Source organism: Artibeus jamaicensis, unplaced genomic scaffold (genome assembly GCF_021234435.1).
Source record: "Artibeus jamaicensis isolate MK-2021 breed Jamaican fruit bat unplaced genomic scaffold, CSHL_Jam_final contig_402, whole genome shotgun sequence".
NCBI classification, from domain to species: Eukaryota; Metazoa; Chordata; class Mammalia; order Chiroptera; family Phyllostomidae; genus Artibeus; species Artibeus jamaicensis.
The window spans coordinates 20707871-20732629 of record NW_026521818.1 but is presented as its reverse complement, the minus strand read 5'-3'; the positions used below and the strand labels follow the sequence as shown (position 1 = coordinate 20732629).

The window sequence follows — 24759 nt, the reverse complement described above, 5'->3', positions numbered from 1 at the left end:
AATCCTGCTATATACAAATCAGAGCCGGGTGTCCATTTGCACCCAGGAGGGACAATGAGAAAGACTAGGTACAAATTTGTAGTATGTGCAACCACAGAAAAGGAAGACAGACACTTATAATTTTGTCCATTATATATTTATAAACAAATAAAATACAAGAGATTAACCATTTTCTAAAAGTGAAGAGTGAATAGTATACATCAGCAAAATAAAAAACTCCAGCATTATTTTCTTGTTAATTTGTACAGGGCACCATCTGATTTGATTGAAATCGCTTACAGTCTTGGATTAAACAATGGTCCCTTTGCACACTCATATTTTGAAAATGTGATGTCGTATGATAGAAATTTTAGAAGAGACAGCTATCAGTTGCTGACTCCAACAGCGACTGCCTGTCAGGAGGCAGTTTCTACCACAGCCCAGGATGTCCGATGATTTCTCTAATCATATTTACTGATAAATGCTCCAAACCCAGGGCATCCCACCCTGGACAGTGCTAGTTCTGCACTATTAAATGCTTGCTTGTTAATTCCCCCTTTAGAGTTTACTTCTATCTAAACATCTGTCTTCTATTTTTATTGGTTTTATTTTAGTGTTTATATTAACTTTTTGGCACTTATTATATGACCAGCACCTTTTACATTATCTGTTTAATTTTCATGCTGTTATTAACCATATTGTATAGACAAGCTTAGAAAAGCTTAAGTAAAATTTCCAAAGTCACATAGCTAGTAAACAGCCAAGTTCAAACATAAATATGTCTAATTCCAAAGCTATTGCTTTGACAACTAATGTTAGTCTTACTCAGTGGATGGCTTCATTCATTGGATTAGGTTAACTGTACCCTTTAGCTAACACTGAATATCATAGAGCCTAGCAATTGTATTACTGAATGAATGAAGGGATGGATAAGGTTACATTTCTAAATGTGAGAATCCCATCACACTCTACCGAGATGACACTCCATGAGTCTTTTGAACTCTGCTCTTAAACTTCATCAATTTCCCCCATACTATTCCTAGGGTGAGGTATTTCTCCAGAGGGCTCATTTATTACCCTGAAAATGCCATACTTTTTAATCTGTAGGCCCTGACATGCTCTCCCCTGAAATACTCTCCTTGCTCCTCTCCTAACACACCCCATCTCTTTTGTCTCTAGATACTCTTGCTTAAGCCAGAACCTAGGAATCGAACTTGATTTCCCCAATACCTGCTTTGCTCCACTGCTATAACCACAGGTGACAGTGGTTTTAAATCTTGGTAAAAATACATGTCCATCAGCAAGTTCCAGTTAGCATCAAAAATTAAGAGCACATTTGGATACTGAAAAGTGGATATATAAATCTAGTTATGGGAGTGGGGTGGCTTGGCAAGAGATAGGAATTTGGGGCCTTTGATCTGTGGCCTGACATTGTCAAAATTGTCTAAGCCAGTTTCAAGAAGGGGAGGTCTCTGACTAGCTCCCAAAAGATACTGGAATATTTTCTCCTGGTACCCCAGAGAGCTCGGAGAGCTTTTAGGATCAGTTGCAGACTGGTTATTACCTAATGGTGAACCATTAGGGTGTAACAAAATGAAGAGCCATCAAAGAAAACTTCTCTGGTTGGTGTCCAACTTCAAAATGATGGAAAGTTTTGGAGCCAAACAGACCTGACTTTGAACTTGCTATGTGACCTTAACAAGTTCTTTAATCTTTCTATACCTCAGTTCCTCTGTGAAATGAAACTAGTTCCCTTGCAGAGCTGTTGGGAGGATTAAGTCTGAATGTGTACATACATACATGTACATTTAGGTGGATGGACAGATAGTAGATGAAATTAGGTGTTTCTCAACTATTAAATTTCTTTTCTTCCCTCTCCAACATCAAGACTAAAATGACTAAGAACACAAACTCATATCATGCTGTAACAATAATTATCATCAAGTTTAAAGTAGCCTTGAGGATATTTGGTTTCTGATTTTTAAAAATGTGTTCATTTTTTATAAAACACACTCTGCCTAGTTTTACTGAAATCTCAAATTATTTACTTTTACTTTATGTACTAACAGCATCCAATTGAATAACGCTTTAAATCCTAAACATTCAGACTTTATTCCTCAAGAGTTCTGTGGAAGAGCAAGTATCAGTACACAGGAGAGTGATCTACTCTCTTTGTGAAGCAGGTTTCTGGAAGGAACTGAGTCGCAGCCAGGACGGTGATTCCAAGATTTCCAAATGCTTTGGCTAAGGCCTTCAGGTTTTATTTGAAACAGATTCTCAGAGTATTAAACACACCTTTATTCAAGTGGAGGTACAAAAGCACATTGCTAAACCAAATGCATACATGTGATTTTTATATATTCTGCCATTTAGAGATTACTTAGTTCTGTCTCATAATCATTGGAGTTGACTATTATTCTCTAAACATAAGATTATACAGTCATTGACAGGAAAAAAACCATGCATTTTCATTTGCTTTTACATTTAGATCAATTGATTTAAATCTCTACCTTGCCCTGATTAGATCCTATGCTTGCTGATGGCTAAGAGGTAAAATATAGTGGTAGAACTATCCTAGAGTTTAGCCATAAAATGCTTACAAAGCAAGCAATAAATCTGTATATATTTGTTAAGAATCCCTCAGAATATTACAAGACCTGAACTATGAAGGCCTCAATTGCTGGGATGACAACTAGAATTTTAAATAACACTTATTCACAAAATATTAAGAAGATGGAAAAATATAATAAGATGCTTTGACATCATCTAAGAATTATGAACATTGCTAGGTGTTATAATGGTGATCTTGAAATCTGAAGCCAACATTTGTGACCACTTTTATCGATAAAGAAAATCATGTTCTTTTATATGGCCTGTAGACTTTAGTAAAAATACAAAAAAAAGTGATAATAAGTAATTATACACAAAGCCCCCACACTTCAAATACTATCCTGGATTGATGAGGGTTGATTGGGCATGAAAAGCCAAATAGACAAAGAAGCAATCTTAACAGTTAAAATTTTATAATACCAGGAATATAACTGCCACTGTCTTGAAAACAGCAAGATATATAAAAAACAGCAGTATCTTTGTTGGAAGGCTGAGCTCTCTGCTTTATGAAGCTCTCTGACCTTTTAGTATATGTTCTTTATGTTTTGCCATATCAAAAGCAGACCCAAGCATTTTTGCTGGCCTTCAGTGGAAGTATATAAAGTAATTTTAAACTCAGACATGCAGAGTGGATGCTGAATGAATGAATGTAGCTATACCACCAGGAGTCTCATTGGCTCCCTGATGTCTGCATCCTCTTTTAGTGGGCTGTAGATGCAGACAGGTCAGCTAAGAACTTGAGTATCACCTGAAAATGTTTAGCTGCCTGCCATAAACTCAGGGGAACCAGAATCCTTCATACATAAGTGACAGGATGTGGAAATCCAATTCTTTTAAAAGAAGATGCTTTACTTTGGGAAAGATACCAGAACAGCAGCATCAAGAAGGGGTGGCATACTTGCTGGTGAAAAGCTTAAAACCAGTAAACTGTCATTTGAAGGTGCTTAAGAAAATGGAGAAATCAACAAATCCAAGTGTTGTGGCTGGAAACAAATAGGATGTATGGTCCCCAGAAAAGAGTAGGCCTGACAGTCTGTTTTGGAGAGAACTTGGGCTGAGAACAGCAAAAAAAAGCTAAATGAGCTACTTTCCAGACACTGACATGTTTTACACTGGTGTAATACAGTATCTTAGGGAAGCTGTGAACAATACATACCAATTTCAGAAAAAATAAAAATGTTTATAGGCCATATTAAAATAAAAATAGCTTAAGTGAATTTCATAAATAAAGTATACATAGTTACTTACAACACTTATTATATTAAAGAATGCCATGAGAAAACAGCACTGCATTCACCATGTCACTCCTTAGACTAGATTCTTCTGCAATGAAAGATTGGGACTATATATTAACGATTTCATATACAAATCATCAACAATTTTCTCTCCAGTATTTTGATGTTGAATAAAGCCAGAAATATGGCAGTAAATTTTTCCATTTGAATTATATCAGATTCTGGTCTGTTATAGATATTCTGATGATGAAAAAGACTTGGAACTCCTATACTCAATGGCTTCTCTTGGGTATGGATTCTTTGATGTTGAATGCAGATTGAAATGTGACTGATCTTCACACACACATTTATTACATTCATAGGCTTTCTGCATGGAATGAAACTGATGCTGAACAAGGTAGTTTATGTGACTGAAGGCTTTTTCACATTCATTACAGTGATGGAATTTTATTCCTGTATGAATCCTCCAATGATAACTAAGGTATACACATAGCATGAAGCATTTACCTTCAATATATTCATAGGTTTTTTCATTGGTATGGGTTTGCAGAGTTTAACACTAACAGCTCTCCTACATTCATCACATTCAGAAGGTTTCTCTCTGGTGTGCATTCTCTGATGCTGAATAAAGGCTGAGCTCTGACTGAAGGTATTACCACATTCAGCACACACGATTTCTCTCTGGTGTGAACTCTCAGATGTTGAATGAGGCCTGCAGTTGACTAAATGTCTCCCCATGTTCAATACATTCATAAGGTTTCTCTTTGGTATTAATTCTTTGATGTTGAACAAGTTGTGCTCTCTGACTGAGGTTCTTTTCCCATGCATCACAATCAAAGGCTTTTTCTCTGGTAAGAACTTCTTGTTGCAGGACAAGATCTGAGCTATGATTAAAACTCTCCTCATAATCATTACACTCAGACGATTTTTCTTTCCTGTGAATTTTGTGATGCTGAATAAGGCATAAGGGCTGGCTGAAAGCTTTTCCACATTCATTACATTCATGTGTTTTATCTCTTGTGTGAATTCTTTGATGCTGAATAAGATGGGAATTCAATCTGAAGTCTTTTCCACATTCATTACACGTATAGGGCTTTTCTCTGAGATGAATTCCTTCGGGTTTAATAAAGGTCATCCCACATTCATTGTATTCAAAGGCTTTCTCTTCACAGTGAAGCTTCTGATGTTCAATTAGGTATGAGGTATGGTAGAAATCACTGCCGCAGACAGTACACTTACAGGGCATCTCTCTGTGAATTCTCTGATGTTGAATAAGGTGAACACTACGACTGAAGACTCTTTCACAACTGCCACATTTATAAGATTTTGCTCTAGCATGAATCCTCTTATGCTGAGTTATGCCTGAGCTCTGACTAGAAGATTTATCAGATGATTCACAGGACTTATCAGATGCTTCATATTTATAGGGTTTTTCTCTAGTATGTATTCTTTTATGTCGACTAAGACTTGAGCTCTGACTGAAGGATTTCTCACATTCTTTACATTTGTAGGGTTTCTCTCTAGTATGAATTCTCTGATGTCTAGAAAGGGCTGAACTCTGATGGAAGATTTTCTCACATGCATCACATTTATAGGATTTCTCAGTGGTGGGCATACTCTCACATTTAGTAAGGTGGGAGAGCTCCATTAAGCTTTCCTTATATTCACTACTCTGAAAATCCTGTGTTAGATTTATTTGTTTGTGCTTCTCAGCAGCTGAATTCTGGCTGAGGCTCATGTCATACTTATCAATGTCATCAATGTTCTGTATTCTAAGATCTCTCTGGTCTGTATTAAGGGTAGATTCCAGACTGAAGCTTTTTTCAGGTTCCTTGCATTCATTGTTCTCACTCGTGAAAGTTTTCTTGCTGATTGTTATTTGCCTAAACTCTCTCTCCAGGAATAAAAATTTCCTTAGGATTTCCTGAAGCCTTTCTAATCTGTCCTCAGATTTATATACTTCTCTAGTCTCAGGAACTTGGGTGATATCCTTTTTGAGTCTTCCTACTCTTGCTTTGCATGAATGTACTTCTGCAATTTTCTGCTTAGGAATCAACAGCTTGTTCTCTTCTCTGGTTTCTGCATCTGATTCAATATATAAATAGAAAATGCAAATGTAATCTGTATACTGTGCTTAGAAAAAGAAAACTCAGAGAGGAACAAAACTAAATAATCTAGTTACTATCAGGATAAGAGAAGTTTATTTGCTCTAAAACACAGGCACAAAACCTCATCAGCAGATATAAGAGCATTAATAGAAACAGTGAGGTAGGCTCCAAATGGTTCAGGGTGTGGTAGAAACAGAAGGTACTTTCAGCAGAATAAGAAGATAACCAATTAAGGTGTTTCAAAGGAGAAAATAGAAAAATAGTTCAAAAGAATTATAAATAAGCAACTTGAACAGGGACCTAGTTCAACCTGTGGATGATAAGGGATAAAATAAATGCAAAGAGTTCATCAAAACTGAAGGCAAAAAGAAAGAGTTCTCCATTTTGGGACACAGCTAGAGCTCTTCATTCTGATTTCCAAAAGAGCTACAGCTTGGCTCAACAACTGGACTAATTCCATCTGATTGATTCTGCCTTACTCACCTGAGCAGTCATCCCTTAGGACTTCTCTATTCTTTGTTTCCAGATCAAAGACCTGTAGATCTTGTTCCAGTTGAGAGATCCCATCAGGCTTGGAAATTGGAAATCCTGCTCATAGAGAAGGAAATGGGATGTGGCAATTTATCCCCAGATACCATACCAGCCACTTTTTCTCTTAACTAATGGTTAATGGAGAGAGAAAGTAAATTCTTAGAAGACATTAGGAAGGTCTGAAGAGTGAGAGTGGCAAATATGCTCTACAAGGAGCTCCTATTTGTGCTCTATAATGAGATGTGTTTAGGGGCAAGTTTATGACTTTTGGGAGCACATTCATTTAAATATTATTCAGGCAAGGAATTTGTGCATGGGATAATTTCACAAAACTTATCATTATGATTCTTCACCTGTTGTCTATATATCAATCTTGTATTAGACCTAGCCTACAACTACAAAATTGAGGTCATCAAAATATAATTTCGCTGGCCTTGAGAAAGGTGAATATTCAAGTACCTGTTGTATGGTGAGATGAACAGTAGCAAAAGAATTGGTGAAGACAATAAATAGTCCTAGGATTAATCTCAGAAAACAATTCAATTCAATTTGCATGACTAAACAAAGAATATGACCCATCTCATCCATTAGGAGCTTACACTCTTTGTTTATTCAACACATTTATGGAGTATGCAAAGTATGTATGGCGATAAAGGGCCCAAGCAGGCAAGGTCAATTCCCTCAAGGACCTTACACACTCTTAACTGCAGAAACAGATATAAACTAACTATAACATGATAGTGAGGAAAGTGCAATAAAAGTGCATCTTCACATAAAATGGTCTCTTTCTGGCTTGTATAATGGACTGCAAAGATCTAATCTCTTCTAAAGTGAAAGAGGCAGTCTGCTTCTGAAGGGCAGAACTATAGTATTGAAAAGGGCATTTTCTTACACATGTTCAGCCCTGAAACCTTCTAGTAGCACCCATACAAGGTCTAGCTCAAGCCTCTCATCTCCAAAAGCCTTTCTCTTCACTTACTGAATGTCTCCAAAAATTATTACTTGTTTCTCTTATTCTGACATGTCACTATATAATGGAATTTATAGATTTTTTAAATTGGTTTCAGATATCATCTCTACCTGATTTATAAACTCTTGGATGGCAGGGACTATATATCTTGTATCTTGCACTTCTTTTAATTTATTTACTTAAGAGCTACTCATTGAGGGCCAATTTTGTGCCCAAGTGTCAATATACAACAAATAACTAATGTTTTTAAAAGGGTAATGGGGCTGGAAAATATGACAAACCAACAGCTGCCCTCTTGGGATTCCATGTGAGGGCCTATGAGCAGAGAGATCAGAACAGATGTAAGGAAGACATTTATTTACTATGTTTCTGAATTCCTGCTGGGCATTAATAGAATCCTTTTGGACTCTATTTAGTTAAGGTCCTCCATATTAAATAAAGTAGTTTTGCAAGTTTTAAAAAAAAGTGTGGCTTGAAGCAGGATCATGATTTGCAACTTTTATTTTTATTTTTTTGCAACTTTTAATTTTGAGATATTTATTAAGGTGTTTCTAAGTATTTCATAACTAAAACAAAGTTTATTTACTCTATATTGACACTTGAGTCACATATGTACAATAGGAAAGATCATCTTGATGTGGAATGAAGGGTCTGATTTCAGTGTTTAAGATAATGTAGAAAGGTATAAGAGAAAATGCTTAGCAGACAGAAATACAAGACTGCAGTTCAGAAGACAGTAGAGTCTGAGATATAGACTTAAAGCCACCTATATCGTCAAAATATTAAGCTTTGGTTTACTAAGCAGTTGGTAGGTACAAAGTACCATGCCAAGAGCTGCACAAGTTTTTACTCACTTAGTACTCACCATACCTTGATGAGGTAGTTACTACACTGCACCCTTTTACAAATAGGAAAACTAAGAGTCAAAGGGTTACCTGTAATTAACTTCCCCAAGATCATAAGTGGTCAAACTAGGGCACAAACCCAGACAGTCTCATTTTAGAACCTTACTTTTAAATAATCTACAGGTAAAAAAAATGATTGTGAGTGAAATCCATCCTTTCTTCCAAAATATGTGTAGAAAAACAGAACACCAATTTATTGATAATGGAATAAAAGGTAAACATAATAAAAAGAATGAAAAAATCGTGACTGAAGAGCCAGTATCCAACAGATTTGAAGTCATAGATGTTTTAATGAAAAGGGATCTAAGAGATCATTGGTATTGAAGAAATTAAGATCTCTTTATAACAAAAATCCAAACTCCTAGGTATAGTCAGAGCAATATTCTATTTGAGGAGATTCCACTATAAAGAAATAATTTGAACACTCTTCTAAAATTTGTGTTTGTATTAAAAAAATTTGGTCTGTAGCTCCTGTCACTTGCTGTCGTCCTTTTCCAAACAAATGTTTCAATAACTACTATCAGCCAAATACTTACAAATATAACCTAATTTACTTGGCACAGAAAGGCAGACATTATGTTTCATATTTTATTAGTGAAGAAAATGAGTGTCAGTTTAAATATTTGCTCAATATATCACAGCTGGTAACTGGAACTCAATTTAATCCCAGTTTGTATTCTTTCTAATCTACCACACTAAGGGTCACAAAAGCATCAAGACAGATTTTTCTGCCATTAGTGTAAATGTCTTTTACTAAATTTAAGTCAAAACTCTGTACTTTCAAAATAAGCATGTGCTTTAAAGTTTTTCCTCATTCAAGCCTCTCATCTAAAATTACTTAACTTTTTATTAAAACCTTTTAATTTTTAAATTTAAACCTTGACCATTTTCTAATTAAATTTATTTTTATTTAATCTGGTCTTTAAAAATAACATTTAAAATATACTTCATTTGGTTTGCTGCCTGTCCTAGAGCTGTGTTAAGAGTCATGCCTTTCTTCCTGGTCCTTAAGAAATACAAAAATAAAATCTTTCCTTAGCAATATTGTTCTTGAGTACATACTTATCCTAATGAAATAGATCCCTAAAAAAAAAAAGAAATAGATCCCTAGACAATTTTACTTCTTCTTGAATGTATGTCCTTTCTGCTCCCAAACTGTACAACCTTACGCCTTTCTGTTCAATTTATCATGGTCATTTCTAATTGTCACCAAAGTACAGAGCCATGAAAATATAAAGTCACCACATGTGGTTTGACTAATTGTTCTAGGGCACAAAGTAGTGAAAAGAGCATTGGTTTTAGAGTCAGATTTGAGTCCCAAGCCTACCTCTGACCCTGCATGAATCACTTAACTTTCTCTGAGCCCCAGTTTCCTCAGGTATAAAATAGAATACCTGCTCAGGCTACAGTAAGGATTAAACGATATATATATATATATATATATATATATATATATATATATATATATATATAGTACCTAGTAACATACTGGTTACTAAAGAAATAATAAATAGCTGTGGCAGTAAAAGACATTCTACATAACCATTTTTGTCCACAGGATATCAGCTTCAAAAAGTTAGGGGGTAGGTGCCTAACATTCCTGACTTATCAACTCACTTATTATCAAATAGAACTATGAAACATATTTCTAATGCTGTCATCTAATTAGACACCTGCCATACTGCCCCATGTAAAATGCAATCTAGGCCTCTTTCCCATTCTTAATCTCCAGTGCTTATTCTTAATTTTAAGCACTAAGTCACAGATAACTTCCTTTTGGGGATGATCCTCAAGCCAGTAATACATACACTATTAACAGAATATACTTCTTTTTAGATTTGGTGATGAAAATTTTGACTTTCTACCTGCTTTTTCACTCTTTTATTCAGCTGTTCATATTCTGTATATTTACTACAGTATATGCAAAGCACTTAACCAAAGGACCAGAGTTCTGATGTCTGTGACAAATTTAACTCAAAGCTACTGAATGGGAAAAAGATGTGAACTGGAAGGTAGGGCTAAGTCAGGGACTAAATTATGTAAACCTTTATTTTATAACACCAACATTAAGCTAAGTTAATTACGTGTAGAACTTTACATTTCACATGGAGTTTGCTGAACCCACAAATATGAAAGGTCTTCCCAACGACTACAAAAAATAATTACTAAGAAGATGCTGCTGACTTGGTCCCAAAAGCAAACTGAGTAAGAGAATTTCTTGTATGTATTTGTATCCAGTAAATGTGCATGCGTGTCCTCTGTGTGTGAAGAGATGAGAGGAAATGGGATGAAATTCAGTTTAATAGATTACTATGCTATTAGGTTGATTAAGCTAAGAAGTGTCTTTACTCCAAAAAGTAGACAGGTTAAATGTTGGAAATTATATAATTAGATAAAATTTACAGTATCTTACAATTACATAACACTTTACAGTATACAAGCTTGTTAAATATACATTCAATTTGATACCCTGAAATAAAGAAAATAGATTCTTTTGCCCTCCCATTTCCCCTCCATCAAGGACAGAGGTCACGAACACTTGATCAGGAAAGGTCATATAAATGCAGAACAGGTTAATGCAGAAAGGGGACAAAGGCAGGACCTTGGAGGTGACCACAAGGACTTAAAGGAAGAAGACTAGAATGTTAAATATGAGAAAAGCCTAGGGGGTCACAGGACAGTTAGGCATCAGAAGGGACAGGTCCTGTTCACTACAGAAGGAGGGGAGTACAAAGTATGTTCCACATTCTAAAATAACATGAAAAGATCATAACTGAAGAGCTGGAGTTGAACTCTGTGGTTCCTCAGAACACAAGTAGATGACCACCAACCGTGGCTTCTGAATGAACTCAAAATTCAGGATACAAACGCATCTGGTTGCAATGAAGGACTTCCTTGGCCCTTTACAAATTTAACAAAGGTCATTTGAGGAGCTGCAATTTTACATAGTAGTGGCATCCTGGGAGCATCTATTCCATCAATCAAGTGTAATATATTATAATCGTGGAAAAGGAGTTTCCGAGCGGGGACGAGCAATATCGATGGGAAGCCGATACTTGGGCCATCTCTTGGAGATTCCTGCTGAAAGGACTGCAAGTGTTTCTCCAGAGAAAGCACTTGCCTGGGTATGACTCAGGGCCGGGCAGGAATTCACACTATGAATCCGGGTGGTGGGAAGACGGAGAAGTATGCCTACAAAGATCAAAGAGCCAGGAATGGAAAACAGGCTAAAACCTCCCCGGTGGGCAGGCTGCCTCCCCACAGACAAGAAGACCTTTTTAATCCTGAGTGTAATCAAGGAAGACAAAGCAACACCCTAGATGCCACTAGCATAGGCAAAGCAAAAAATAAAATAAAATAGAAAAAGAGCAACAGAAAGAAAAGGAAAACTGTGATTAAATATATACATAAATAAAAAGAACAAAAGCAGAGACAGGCAAACAAAAAAAGAGAGGAAAAGGAGCAATGCTCACATCAAGGGAGCTACCAACAAAGCCCACTGATGCTTCTCCACAGCACCACAGGTTGCCTAATCTCGACCTCCTACGGTAGCATCCAAATGACAGAGGAGAGACTTGGTTTGAGTCTGAGACTTCTGCTTGGAATGAGGTTATTTAGGATTATCATCTGGGTGATTCATTGAAATGTACTCACAGTGACTCATGCCTTTAAATGAAGTCCTCAAATTTTTCCAGTTTGGAGATGAATTTAGGAATCTTAAAAGGTAAGGGATTACTCAACAAGAAACATTTAACCCTATCTTTTTAAAAGGCATTTCTTCTTCCAAAGAAAATGGGAAAGTCAGATACAGGGGCACTGAAGTACCAGCAAGGAAAGTATCTGGTTGTGGGTTGGGAGGCCCTAGAGTCTCTCATTAAAAAAAGAAGAAGAAAAAAAAAGGCGGGGGGGGGGGGGGGGGGCGCGGGGGGAGATAGGAAAGGTGAAAACTTAGGCAAAGCACAAGCAACTCTCCCTTTTCTAAAAGGGAAGAGATACCCAACAAAAGCAGGAACCATTAACTCAGGATAAGGAGTAGAATGTCTGGTCTTGAAACCCCCCAGAGGAAAACCACTCCCAGAGGAGATGACCTTAAAGATAGAGGATTCAGAGGTTCTAAGACCTGGAATCTGAGCCAAACTCTACTTTCTCAGAGACCTCACACCTACTCAGTAAAGGAATCCCAATAGATCAACTGAATAAAAAGACAGTCCTTACCCAGTGAGACCACGTTCCCATAATTCTCTAACATCACTTCTCTGTAGAGATCCCTCTGAACAGGGTCCAGGCATCCCCATTCCTCTCGAGTAAGGTGCACAGCCACATCCTCGAATGTCACAAACTCCTGAAATAACACAGCCTGGCTGCTCTTGGGAATGAGGCCACTACAGCATCATGGCCAGAGAATGATAGAGATGATACAGAGTCTCCAGTGTGTGTTTATGTCAGGGAGGAGTGAGAACAGATTAGAATCTAGGGAATAAGGTCCATTACCCTTTAACGGCTAATAAGCACCCATCAAAACACTAGGGCTAAAGAATAAACAGTGTTTGCCAGTGGTGATTGGAAAGATGGAAAGGTGGTTTGTGTAAAGTTCAGGTCTCTGAAGAGATCAGTTCCGAAACTGGGGTCTGCTACTGAAAAAAAAAATCCAGGCAAGGTTTACAGATGGGGTGAAGGAAGGGCCACACTCAATCAGCAGCAACAGTCCCTGAGGAAGAGATGGTTCCTCAGCTCACCTGGTACCTGGCTGTCAGAAGTGCAGCTGCCTGGTCTCCTGGGCTTCCCTCGTGGGGAAGAGCAGGCACCTGGGGAACAGGTGGAGCTAAGGGAGGAGAAAGGAGCCAAGAGTGAGAGTAGCCCTTCCCCAGGGCTCCCTTACTGATAAGAGTCAGTAGGACCCTTCTTCACATCAACATTCTAGTAAAACCAATGAATGCTTATCAGGTACTGAGTGTGTCTACTGTGCTCCTCCTCAGCACTTGCCTGCCCTACTTACACGTGTTTAGACCCATGATTCAGGACTTTAAGCACTGTACCTGTTTTGCAGATGGGCAGAGCAAAGCATAAGGATTTGTAGTGACTTGTCCAGGGCCATGGTTATTTAGTAGATTTCTGACCGTTTCCTAGACACTGTTCACTAAGCCTTTCTCTTTTGAATGAGCGCTGTCTCTGCAACCAGTGTGTAAGGCCCCTAAGAATAAGGAATGGCCATCTCTTTCCTCACAGTCTTTTCCGCACTCCCACAATGCCCCACAGCACTCCGTGTACTGTGGCACCCAGTGTTGCTGACACACAAGTTATTTCATAGCAGTTGGCCATGAGTATTCTAAGATTAGATTCTTATAAAACAAAGGAAGTACGATACAATAAAAATGTTATTATGTAGACAATATGTGACATGTATACATTCATACAGGCATTTGCACCCAACCAAGCAATTAAATGGGGACTTTCTTAACCAAAATTAAATTAGTCACAAATATTGCAGCTGCAACAGAATGGCAGGTGGCAGAGCACAAAAGGTCATCAAGGAGGGAATACACTAAGTGAAGGGAAGGGACAGACTCTAAACCTAAGAAGAAATGGAAGCCAGGCAAGGATTGTGAGATGCAGCAAAAACAGCATATTTTAGAAATTATTGTGGATGTGGTAACTAGGATGAAGCTAAAGTTGTATAAAGGCACAACAGAGTGAGTGATCAGGACTGAACTGAGTCACATCTGTCCCTCCCTTCCAGACCTCCCTCTAGGAGTCACCTTCTTATTGAAGTTCCTGGCCTCTCTCATACCAGGCCCAGAAGCCCCTCTCCACTCCCATTCTCCTGGATGTAAGTGCTCTCCCTGCCTTACCCCCAGTGAATCCCTGTTCCATGTCGGTGTCCTGCACGAACTGAGGCTCTGGGGACAGACCCTCAGACTGGGTCTCCAGAGACTGGAATTGGACCCTTGGTGATCCTGCCGCTTCCTGGACCGATATTTCCTCCATCCCTGTTTTGGAGGCCAATGACCATCACTGTGGGGTGAGATTAGGAAAAATCATTGTAATAAGTTAAAATGACCCAGAATTTCATATCCTCAGGACTTAGCAAAGTATCTTAGACACTGTAAACACTAAATAAAAAGTTAATAATGATTACCCAACTAAATTAAACGGATTTGGTGGAACTTTTTTAAAAATCAATAAAGTACAATTTAATATAGTAAAGATTTCTGTGGAAAGTTTAAAATATTTAACATTTACAAACATCTATCAGGGCTCAAGTTCGTATGCAGAGAAATATGCTAGTTATGATCACTCGTTCTTTTTAAGCCCATACTTCTTAGGAAATTACCTGGTGACACTCTGTCAGCCCACTTTCAATTACTAAATGGTTTTGACTAAGAACAAAAATCCACTTTGGAGATGAGACCCTTCACCAATTTAGGCGAGGTAAGTAGGCCGTTTACCACAGTCCTGACAGTAACCCAGAGAAGAGCTGTTATTCAAACAGGTTTGACTGGTGTCCTTCAAACCCAAGGACGCGACAGGGTTTTGTCCCCCTTCCGCAACCCTCTTACGCGACAGGGTCTGTCCCCCTTCCCCAACCCTCAAAAAGGACCCACGCGCCGGGTTCTCCGAAGGCCTCTGCCAGGGCTGCCCTCCCCCCACTTTCCTTAGGTGAAAACAAGGTCCCAAAAGGGCGAGGCAGGCCACAGATACCCAGCAAGGGTATACTCACACCAAGACACTGTCCCTTGATCCTGACAGCGGTATCCTCAGTCCGTGAAGCAAATCCCGACCAAGGAAAAACAGGCCCTCGCTCTACCGGCCCGGCGCGCTCCAGGTTACGGAAACCGCCGTAGGCGGGACATGGCGCCTCCGCCTCCTCTCCCTCCCCCAGAACCAAAACAAGGGGCTGTCCCTACTGCGACCCCAGAACGGCTTCCAAAGACTCACCCGAGCGGAGCGGCGGCCCAGGCTGCCGTACCGTCGCAGACACCCTCGCTCGCGGAGCCACCCCGGCCTTTCGAGGGTCGCTCTTCACCACTGGGAAGGCGGTGCTTCTCAGCGGCACTTCCGGAGGCGGAGTCCAGAGGGCAGGCCCCCGGATGCGGGCCCTGGATGAAGGCCCCGGATGAGGTGTGGGAACCAGCTAGGTTAGCTCGCAGGGCTTTTTTCCTCCTACCCTGCCAACCCTGCTCGGCCACCTTTGTGACCAGAATACCTGTAATGACTGACAGCCCCGGCCTTGGGAAGGCTGCCCCGCTGGCCCTTCCTTGCTTCAGCCAGTCTTCGAGACTCCCTGCGGGAAAGTGGGCAGCACACATGAATATCGGGAGGTGAGAAAGAATGGCAGACCTAAAGGTCAGATTTCCTGAGTCAGCCGTTCGGAAGCTAGCACAAGGGTACAGAATATACTGATTAAACAGAGGATTGAAGGCTCTTCGGTTATAGAAGGTACACAGGAAGTCGGGGATGGGAATCTAATAACGTTCTTGGGGCAAGGCAGGGGCACTGGGCAAATTGCAGTGGAAGAGAGAAACTGAGACTAGAAGAGAGCTGCGTTCCTGGACAGACTGGACTATGCAGAAACCTGGATAGATAAAGCACGGAGAACTTGGATAGTCAGGCCAGAGTGCCGGAACAGAACCCCCTAGAGCATTATGATGTCATGAATCTTTAAAGAATGTGGTCTTGTGCAAGGAGATCTGCTAGGGACTAGCAAGTCTCTTAAGGAATAAAAATAGTGATTTGAAAGGGATTTAGGTATTACTTATTTGTTTAAGCCCACAAATCAAATGTTATCCTTTAATGCTATTTGTGATTTTTAAACTATAGAGCTTTAAAGAAAATATATGAGCAACTGAGCACTTCATTAATTTTTCCCTTATGCCCACCACTGCACTAGGCATGGATAAATACAAAAAAATTAAAACGTTCACACCAGAATTGATGCTCTAAATATGGGTTTGCCTTCCCAACTGCTTTGCCTCCACTAGCACCATCATCTGAGAATTTACAGGATGCCTCATCCATTGGACATACCTTAAACTAAGCAACCCATTTTGTAGTCAAGTAGGTGTGAAAATGAGCTTGTAAACACAGAATTCGTGATGCTTACCCATCATTTAGAGGCAGCTAGCTTGGCAGAACTATGGAAAGGCATGTATGAAGACTTGGCTAAATTGCTAAGTGGCTGGGGATACAGTATATGCATTGATACACACTGAACCAATAATATAAACATGGTATTGTATCTCCAACATAAAGACTATAGGAACCAATGGATCAGAATAGTGGTGGCCCCTATTACTGTCACCCAGTAATCCATTTGCGGAATTTGTGCTTTCTACTTTCAGACCTAGAGTCTGCTGGGTTATGGTCCAGATTTTCTAATGAATGTTTAGGAGATACCTTGTGTTCTACTTAACTGGAAACTGAGAATAGCACCAAGCCACTTTGGGTCCCTCATGCCAGTAGATAAGTAGGCAAAAAAGTTATTATAAATGCCCCCACAGTCCCTGCCACACACACTATATAAATGGAAAAACATGCCCAGCCAGTTGCATTCAATAACCTACCTTCAACCACTTTAATGTAAAAATAGGTGTGAAGGTAGAGGGAAGAGGGCAGGTTTATACAAAGAAGAAAAGCACAATGCATAATAATGCAATGGCTCTTAGAGATGACTTGGAACACTAGATGGAAATATGAGGAAAAAGTTCTGGGAATATGATATCTTCAAGGAAGATCATAGGTTAGCCAGCCAGCCAGTGCTAAGGACCAAAGACATACTCAAACGGATTATTGAAGAGTCATGGGGAAGTAGAAAGAGAAAACAGTGGCAACCACAGCATGATCAAACCTCATATGGAATGGAACGTTTTTCAGGGCTTGGAAGGTTATTCACAATATTGCTTAGTCACTGGCGGCCTCTGTCGCAAATGGCTGTTCCTTTTGTGGGGCTCCACTGTCATGCTCCAAGTTGTCTTGGAACTTACAGTGGTGTCACAGTCATTCGAGGTCCCAGTTCCAGGTTTATTAAAGATGAAGTTTCTTGATCTACTTAATGCAGTAGTGGTAAAAAGTTATAATTATTGTGATAACACTCTGATAGCCAAATGTCTCAAATTTGACTTACTCTAGTAATTCTATTATTGTTATTCTGAAAACTTCCTGGAAGCCTTGGACAAGCTCAGAACCTTATAACTTCTAGTATTGGAAAGAATGCCTGTGGCCCGTAGAGCAAGTCTTTGAATATGCTGCCCATTCAAGTAGCAATGAGTAACCAGGGTCCCCAGAGCAGCAACCACTTTGGTTTTGTGAAACTACTCATTGTTTTTTACTTTTTATTTTCAGTGATTATTTTTTAAAGGTTTTATTGATTTATTTTTAGAGAGAAGGGAGAGGAAGGAGAAAGAGAGGGAGAGAAACATCAATGTGTGGCTACGTCTCATGCACCTGCCTCTGAGGACCTGGCCTGCAACCCAGGCATGTGCCCTGACAGGGAATCGAATTGGCGACCCTTTGGTTCGCAGGCGGGTGCTCAATCCACTGAGCCACACCAGCCGGGGCTAGTGATTATTTTTATCTAAAATGTTTTTGAGATATAATTCAAATACCATACCATTCATGCAAACTGTACAAGTCAGTGATATTTAGTATGCTTACAAACAGTGCAACCATCTTCACAATCAGTTGCAGAACATTTTCATCACCCTCAAAAATAGCCACACCTAAGAGCAGTCTCTTCCTATTCCTCCCCCAGCCCTGGCAACCACTAATTTACTACTTATCTATGGATTTGCCTATTCTGGACATTTTGTATAAATGCGATCACACAGTACATGATCTGTTGTGACTGGTTTCTTTCACCTAGCATATGTTCAAGGTTCACTCATGGTGCTACATGGGTCTGTACTTCATTCCTTTGCATGGCCCAGTAGTATTTCATCCTACCAAAACACTGCATTTTGTGTCTCTATTTATCACTTGATGGATATTTGAGTTGTTTCTACTTTTTGAGTATTATGAATCATACAGCTATAAACATATATAGTTTTTCATTTCTCTTGGGTATGTATCTAAGAATGGAATTATTACAGTTAACACCGGTTCACTCGAACAAGGTGAGGAAATGCCAGAATGTTATCCAAAGCGGCTGCACTGGTCAGCGTGTTTACCAAACAGTGTATTGAGGGCTCACTAAGAAAAGTATAGAGGAAACATACTGGACCGGGAAACTTAATCCCTGTTTTTCCGGAGGGTTAAAGCTGCGCCAAAAAAAGCGATTCCCACCCCAAAGCCGAAACCCAGTGACGGACACGTACACACATTCTCTCTGGGTTGGGGCCGCAGGTCGCCTTCGATTCCCCAGAGCCACCTCCCGTTTATATCCCAGCAGCCCCCAGACTTCTCCGGGGTTTGTGGTGAGACGTGGGTGCGGCTGGGGGGTGCGGGGCGGGGACAGAGGCGGCTCCACGTCCCTAACCTGCACCCTCGCCTTGGCCTTGGGAAGCGCCTTCTCTCTGCAGGGACAGCCCTGGATCCAAGTGGAAAGGGAATGACGACGCTTTCGTTCCCGGTGTGGGAAGAGGCAGCCTAGTCCTGGGTGTTCCCCCCAAGGGGTCGGAGACAAAAATGGCTCTAGTTTAACTTTTGTGATCCCCACGGAAGCATTCCATATGCTGCTGTCCTTCGGGTGAGAGCTTCCCCGCCTCCACCCCTAGGTTTCTAGGGACCCCAAGTTATAAAACGAGGAAGACCCTTGAGGCTACCAAGCTCCACCACTGACTTTTTTAATAGCGGACAAACTTAAACCTCTTTAGTGTTTGCTCACCCCCAAACTCATTACCATTAATGATGATGATTAAAGAGCGAAGCCTAGTGAAAAACGTGATCTGGATGCGGTGGGGAAAAATTATATACATTCCACCCTTTAAGTTTCAGGACTTTCTGAATGTTTTTTATGTGTATAATTTCAAACATTAGTTCGAGTTTTCAGTTGTGGTGGCTGAGCTTCACTGGGTGCGATGAGTAGTGAAGGGAGTTGGTGGCGGTTTGGCAGGAAGTGTGTTGGGCCGCTAGGAAGCTACCTGGGCTCTCTCTCTGCCACTGGTTAACGGGGTGGTCTTGGACAAAACACCAGCAAGTGTCAATTTGCTACTAAGTAAAAGAAACTGGATTATCTCAAAGGAACTTTCCAACTCAGAAACTGATTGAGAGTGATTTCACTGTGAAAAATCCAGCCAGGCCAAACCTAAAGGCTCTATCTCTGTTTCCTGCAGTGTCACCAGGATAAAGAAACTCTTTGTTCAGAGAGAGAGAGAACGTTTCAGTGCAAGTCAGTGCTAAAGAGGTAATATGCAATCAGTAAATGAATTGTGGAGAATACACTGAAAGCAGATCATTGAAACCTTACTATTTGCTGGAGAAATAGGTTGATTACACAGTAAAATAGAAGATGTACAAGTAACTCACCCATTGACATTTATGTAGCTTAAACCTGCTACTATAATATTTCTTCCATTCTTATTCAGCTGTTTCATAAATAACCAGGTAGTTGCAATATAGCAAAATCTGTTAATTTATAAATGACATGCCCTTCAGGCCTATAATGAATTTGTTAAACTTTCTACAAATAGGCAGAAAATGTTGGCATTATATTCATTCAAACAAATGTTTTAAAATGTCTATGGGTTGCAAGGAACAATGTTTAAGTGACTTACGGGCAACCATGAAAGCAAAAGATAGTTTTGATTCATGTGGAGTAATCTAAATGAGATAAGGCATGAAAGCATTAAAAATTAAGTTTCAGGGTAAAACCTTCAAAATGTTACATACCAAACTAGTAATGGAGAGAGTAAGTCTAGGGTCAAGAGATGACAGGGTGCTAGGACGGCTCAAGAAATGTAAAATAAAACCCAGCCTTTCTACTGGTGCTTGACCAGAATATGAGCAGGAAAACATCTAGAAGGGCCTTTCCAGGTCAGAGAAGAGTGACAGCTCCTGACCTCAGCCCCGAGTCTCTGAGTTTCATGCCCTTGGAGTCCTTTCGTTTTGATTCATACTGCACTGTAGGGGAAGGCCCCTGGGAAAGTGTCCTCCTCCCCTTCCCACCTTTAAAACTTAGACCCAGGTGTCAAACACGAAGATTTCTTTTCCTCAATCTCCTTAAAATACGTAAGACAAAATGGAATTTTCAGAAGATATATCGCTAAAAATGAAGGGAAATAAGCACAGAACATACAATTGTTGGCAGATGAACATAAGATGGGTAACCAATGATGACAGAGTATGTTAATGCTGTAAGATGGGTACAAAAAAGTTAGGGCTTATCAAGGCCTAACTTTTAGAAAAAGTTTCAAGATAAATATATTGAATTTATATTATATTTCTATTTTAAAATATAAATACAAGTTCTAATTTTTTGCCCTGTGCCCCAGTGGATCATCTCGTACACCCTGCTTTGCTGATCACCTTAGAGTGACCAGACCACTTCTTTTAGAGTGACTGGATGGCAGTGTGACAGCGTTGTTGGGGCCTTGGACTTCGGACTTGGGTGTGAGTCCTGCACCAGCCATATGTTATCTAGTCTTTCTCATCTTCTCTTTTTCATCTGTAAATCAAGAATAATAATCATGCCCTGGCTGGTGTAGCTCAGTGGATTGAGCGCGGGCCTGCGAACCACACGATCGCGGTTTGATTCCCAGTCAGGGCACATGCCTGGGTTGCAGGCCGGTTCCCTGCAGGCCATTTCCCAGCAGGGGACGCACAAAAGGCAACCATACATTGATGTTTCTCTCCCTCTCTCCTTCCCCCACTTCCCCTCTAAAGATAAATAAATAATAAAATATTAAAAAATAAAATAAAATAAAAACCTGAAAATTGTTTGAAAATTGTTAAAAAAAAAGAAGAATAATCATGTGTACTTTATTAGGTTTCCACAGGTATTAATGAGCTGAGTGTGTAAGGCACCAAATACACCTGGCACACAGCTAACATTACCATGTCACACCTTTGGGTTTAGTAAATCATCTTCACAAGGACTTATATGAGTTGTTAGCAGGACAGAAATCCAATGTGACCTTTTAAATACTTATTAAATTTTTCTTCCTTGCAGGATTATAAAAACCAATCTCATAAAACATCTAGGACAGAAAGGACAGTCCTGCAAATGTACCCTATTTGGATCAAGTGAGCCAGTTCCTTGAACCTGAATAATAACTGCTGAGTGAAGGGGTACTGACTATCTGTCCCCCCAGGCTGCCCAGGAGATAAAAACACAGCCATCATGAAAGTGGAGGAGGAAGATGAAAAGGATGGGGAAGACCATTTCAAAAAGAATGAGGTAAGACAGAGTTATCACCACAATCTCTTAGTCACTCCACAACTATGAATGAGAGAGCCTTATTATCATCATATTTTGTTGCATATCGAGTGGCAAACAAGAAAATGGCTCACACAGCTGCTGAGAAAATTATTCTTCTGGCATGTATGTACATAGTATGTACAATTTTTAATGATAAATCAGCTCATACATTAAGAACTGTTCCTCTTAGTGATAATACAATATCTCATTGAATCTGTACTATTAAAAAAACATTGAGAAGCAATGCTTATTACGCAGCTACAGTGTGGGGCAGATTTTGCTATTCAACTGGATGAAAGCACTAATACTGCAAGTTGTCCAAGAAACACTCTTGGTTTCTGTCCGATATGTATGGCAAGATGATTTTATAGAGGATATGTTGTGTTGTTTAAATTTAAATCTAAACCCGGCTGGGTTAGATTTATTTATTGAATTAGAAAAGTGTATTGTTCGTTAGTACAAATTAAACTGGAAAAATTGTAAGGGAATTTCCAATGATGGAGCAGCACGTGTGACTGGGAAACAAAGCGGAGTTGTTGAAAAATTATTAGAAGCAGCTCATAACAATGCTCTTTGGAATCACTGTTTTATTCATCTACAAGCTTTGGTATCCAAAGAAATCCCACCAAGTCTAATGGATGTATTGAGAAATGTAGTGAAAATTGTTAATTTCACTAAAGGAAGCTCATTGAACAGTTGACTTCTTGAACTATTTTGTTCAGAGACTGGAGTTAACCATACCCACTCACTATTTCATACAGAGATTTGTTGGTTGTCTCGAAGAAAAGTATTGAGCCAAGTATGTGAACTTGGAAATGAGATTTACACTTTTCCTCATTGAAAAGCAATCTCATTTGGCAACTCTTTTTGAAGATGACATTTGGGTAACAAAATTGGCATATTTAAGTGATATTTTTGGCATTCTTACTGAATTAAATTTGAAACTACAGGGGAAAAACAATGATATATTCCAATATCTTGAACATATCCTATGATTCCAAAAGACATTATTGTTGTGGCAAGCAAGACTTAAAAGCAGTCACCCCAGCTTCTACCTTTTCCCGACACTGTTACAACACCCTGAAAAGAACATTCTTAGTGAAGACTGCTTCAAAGAAACAAAATTGGAGATATTATTGCACCTCATTTCTTTATCTCAAATCTTTAATTACTACTTTCCAGAAAATAAATTTAAATTGTTAAAGGAAGCTATTTGGATGAAAGATTCATTTACTTTTCAAGCCCCACAATCAATCAATTGTTGAGTTAAACTTGGTGCCTGAAGAAGAGAATGAATTGTTGCAGCTCAGTTCACCATTCACACTGAGGAATTATGATAAGACATTAAGTTTATCAGCATTTTGGATGAAGCTTAAAGGTGAATTTCCATTGCTAAGTAGAAAGGGTATATTGCTATTATTGCCATTCACAACTACCCATTTGTGTGAACTAGAATCTTCAATCTTGACAGGATGAAAAACAAAGAAATGGGCTCAGCAGTGCTCCCGACACACATGTAGCCCCTGTGACCCTGACTGGGATGAACTCACGGACAAGCAACACACCCATCATGTTGAAAACAGTCTTTGTGAAACTTTGGCTTTGTACATTTTTTGGCATTTTGTATATTGTATTTAAATATTAATAAAAGTTACACTTGGAATTTACTAGGCTTCTTTTCATGGATAGTAACAGTAAGTATTGTTTCATGAAACTTGTATCAGTATATAGGATAATACTGTAAAATACAGGATCTGGCAGAAGTAATGCCTGCTTGAGTGTGGTTGGTGGGGTAATAATAGGGGTGTAATAATTTATAATTTTAATTTGACCATTTCACCTAAAATGTCATATGGTATGCTTGAGTGTGATATTGTTATGTTATAGAATTACACACTTATAATTTTGTAATTAAAAGGGGCAATATCTGTGCCAAACCCTGTATATATACATTGTCCATTTTGAAAATTAGTGCTCTTGACAATTTTGTACTCAGCTCTGGTTCGCCTGCCCACTGTCGCTGCCTTGGTCCTCCCTTTGAGTCAGAGCCCCATGCAGGTTCCATTATTCACCACTCATGTGCCTGCGTGCTCTCTGCTTTTTGTGCTAATTCCAGATAGTGAATCTTGATGTCAATTACAGTTTAACACCATCGTCCTTGTAACTGGGTTTCTGTGAGCAGGGGCACATGTTGTCATTCTAGCTAATGAGTTGTGCAGGGCCATCTACCAGCCCATTTCTGAGGTTTCCCTTGCTCTCAGAAAGAGACATAAGAGAAAAGATAGTGATTATTGTGGCATAGGTTATGAACCTCCCCAGATCCCTTCTTAAAAACACAGCAGCTAGGACAGCAAAACTGAAACCTGTGGACAGTGTCTACAGCAAAACCAGGTGACAACTTGCCACCTACAGTTACAAAACTAATGTAAGTCTCAGGTCATTGTGTAAAAGGGAGCAGAGAAGCAACAAGCATGTGAAAGATGTGAGAACTGCAAAATAATCAACAGGAACTCTTGCAAAATTTGGGTGAGCTATACTGAAAAAAGCAACTGAAACTAAGATGAGTTGGCACACTTCACTGGAGGGGAAGTTTTAGGGGTTTGTAGTAAAGTCTAGGAACAGTTTGGGCCCTGAGGAATAGAATCTAAATTGAACAAGACAGAGACAAGACAGACCAAGTCTTAATTTTGTGCCCTTGAGGACAAGGCAGAGTCCAGAAGACAGCCAGGCCCTCCAGCCGGGGGCCAGGGACCTCACTGGAGCAGTCTACAGACTTTATGTCACGACCCCTCAGTTCTGAGACAAGTCTGAACCAAGCAAATGGGGGTAGTGAATCCAATGTGCCCCATCCCTTCCATTTGCCCCCCAGGGCCCAAGAGCCAGGGAGTGCTGCCCAGTGGCTTTCAGAAGAAAAGGAGCCTGCAGTACAGCCAAAGCTTGGGGTGTCTTGTCTACACCCCATCTGGGCCAACATTAAGTCAGCAGCACTGGGCTCATGCAAAAGTGACAGTGAGACAAATGGGTCCTGGCCTAGAAATGCTGAAACTGAGGATTTTTGACATGAGAAATG

The 24759-nt window shown here is 39.7% G+C and overlaps 1 protein-coding gene and 1 long non-coding RNA gene across 7 annotated transcripts; one reads left to right on the top strand and one right to left on the bottom strand.

The window, feature by feature from the left end:
* Positions 1-2262: 2262 nt before the first annotated feature.
* On the bottom strand, positions 2263-15400 carry ZNF655 (zinc finger protein 655). 4 transcript variants are annotated; one of them, XM_037138179.2, is made up of 5 exons: positions 15275-15399; positions 14188-14350; positions 13075-13160; positions 12554-12680; positions 10710-11530 (listed from the first exon to the last, which is right to left on the bottom strand). In XM_037138179.2, exons 2-5 carry the CDS (start codon positions 14321-14323, stop codon positions 11334-11336), a joined length of 546 nt encoding a protein of 181 aa, XP_036994074.1. In that variant the 5' UTR covers positions 14324-14350; positions 15275-15399; the 3' UTR covers positions 10710-11333. The 4 variants fall into 4 exon arrangements, with proteins under 4 accessions (XP_036994072.1, XP_036994073.1, XP_036994074.1 ...); XM_037138177.2 differs by lacking the exons at positions 10710-11530; positions 12554-12680; positions 13075-13160 and adding exons at positions 2263-5909; positions 6416-6520 and having other exon boundaries at positions 15275-15400; XM_037138178.2 differs by lacking the exons at positions 10710-11530; positions 12554-12680; positions 13075-13160 and adding an exon at positions 2263-5909 and having other exon boundaries at positions 15275-15400.
* Positions 15401-15435: 35 nt separating this feature from the next.
* On the top strand, positions 15436-23356 carry LOC119043980 (uncharacterized). Of its 3 annotated transcripts, XR_005081528.2 has the most exons (4): positions 15436-15657; positions 19606-19676; positions 21441-21668; positions 23161-23356. It is a non-coding gene; the product is annotated as an uncharacterized LOC119043980 (long non-coding RNA). The 3 variants fall into 3 exon arrangements; XR_005081530.2 differs by lacking the exon at positions 19606-19676 and having other exon boundaries at positions 15437-15682; XR_005081529.2 differs by lacking the exon at positions 19606-19676 and having other exon boundaries at positions 15439-15657.
* Positions 23357-24759: the final 1403 nt, after the last annotated feature.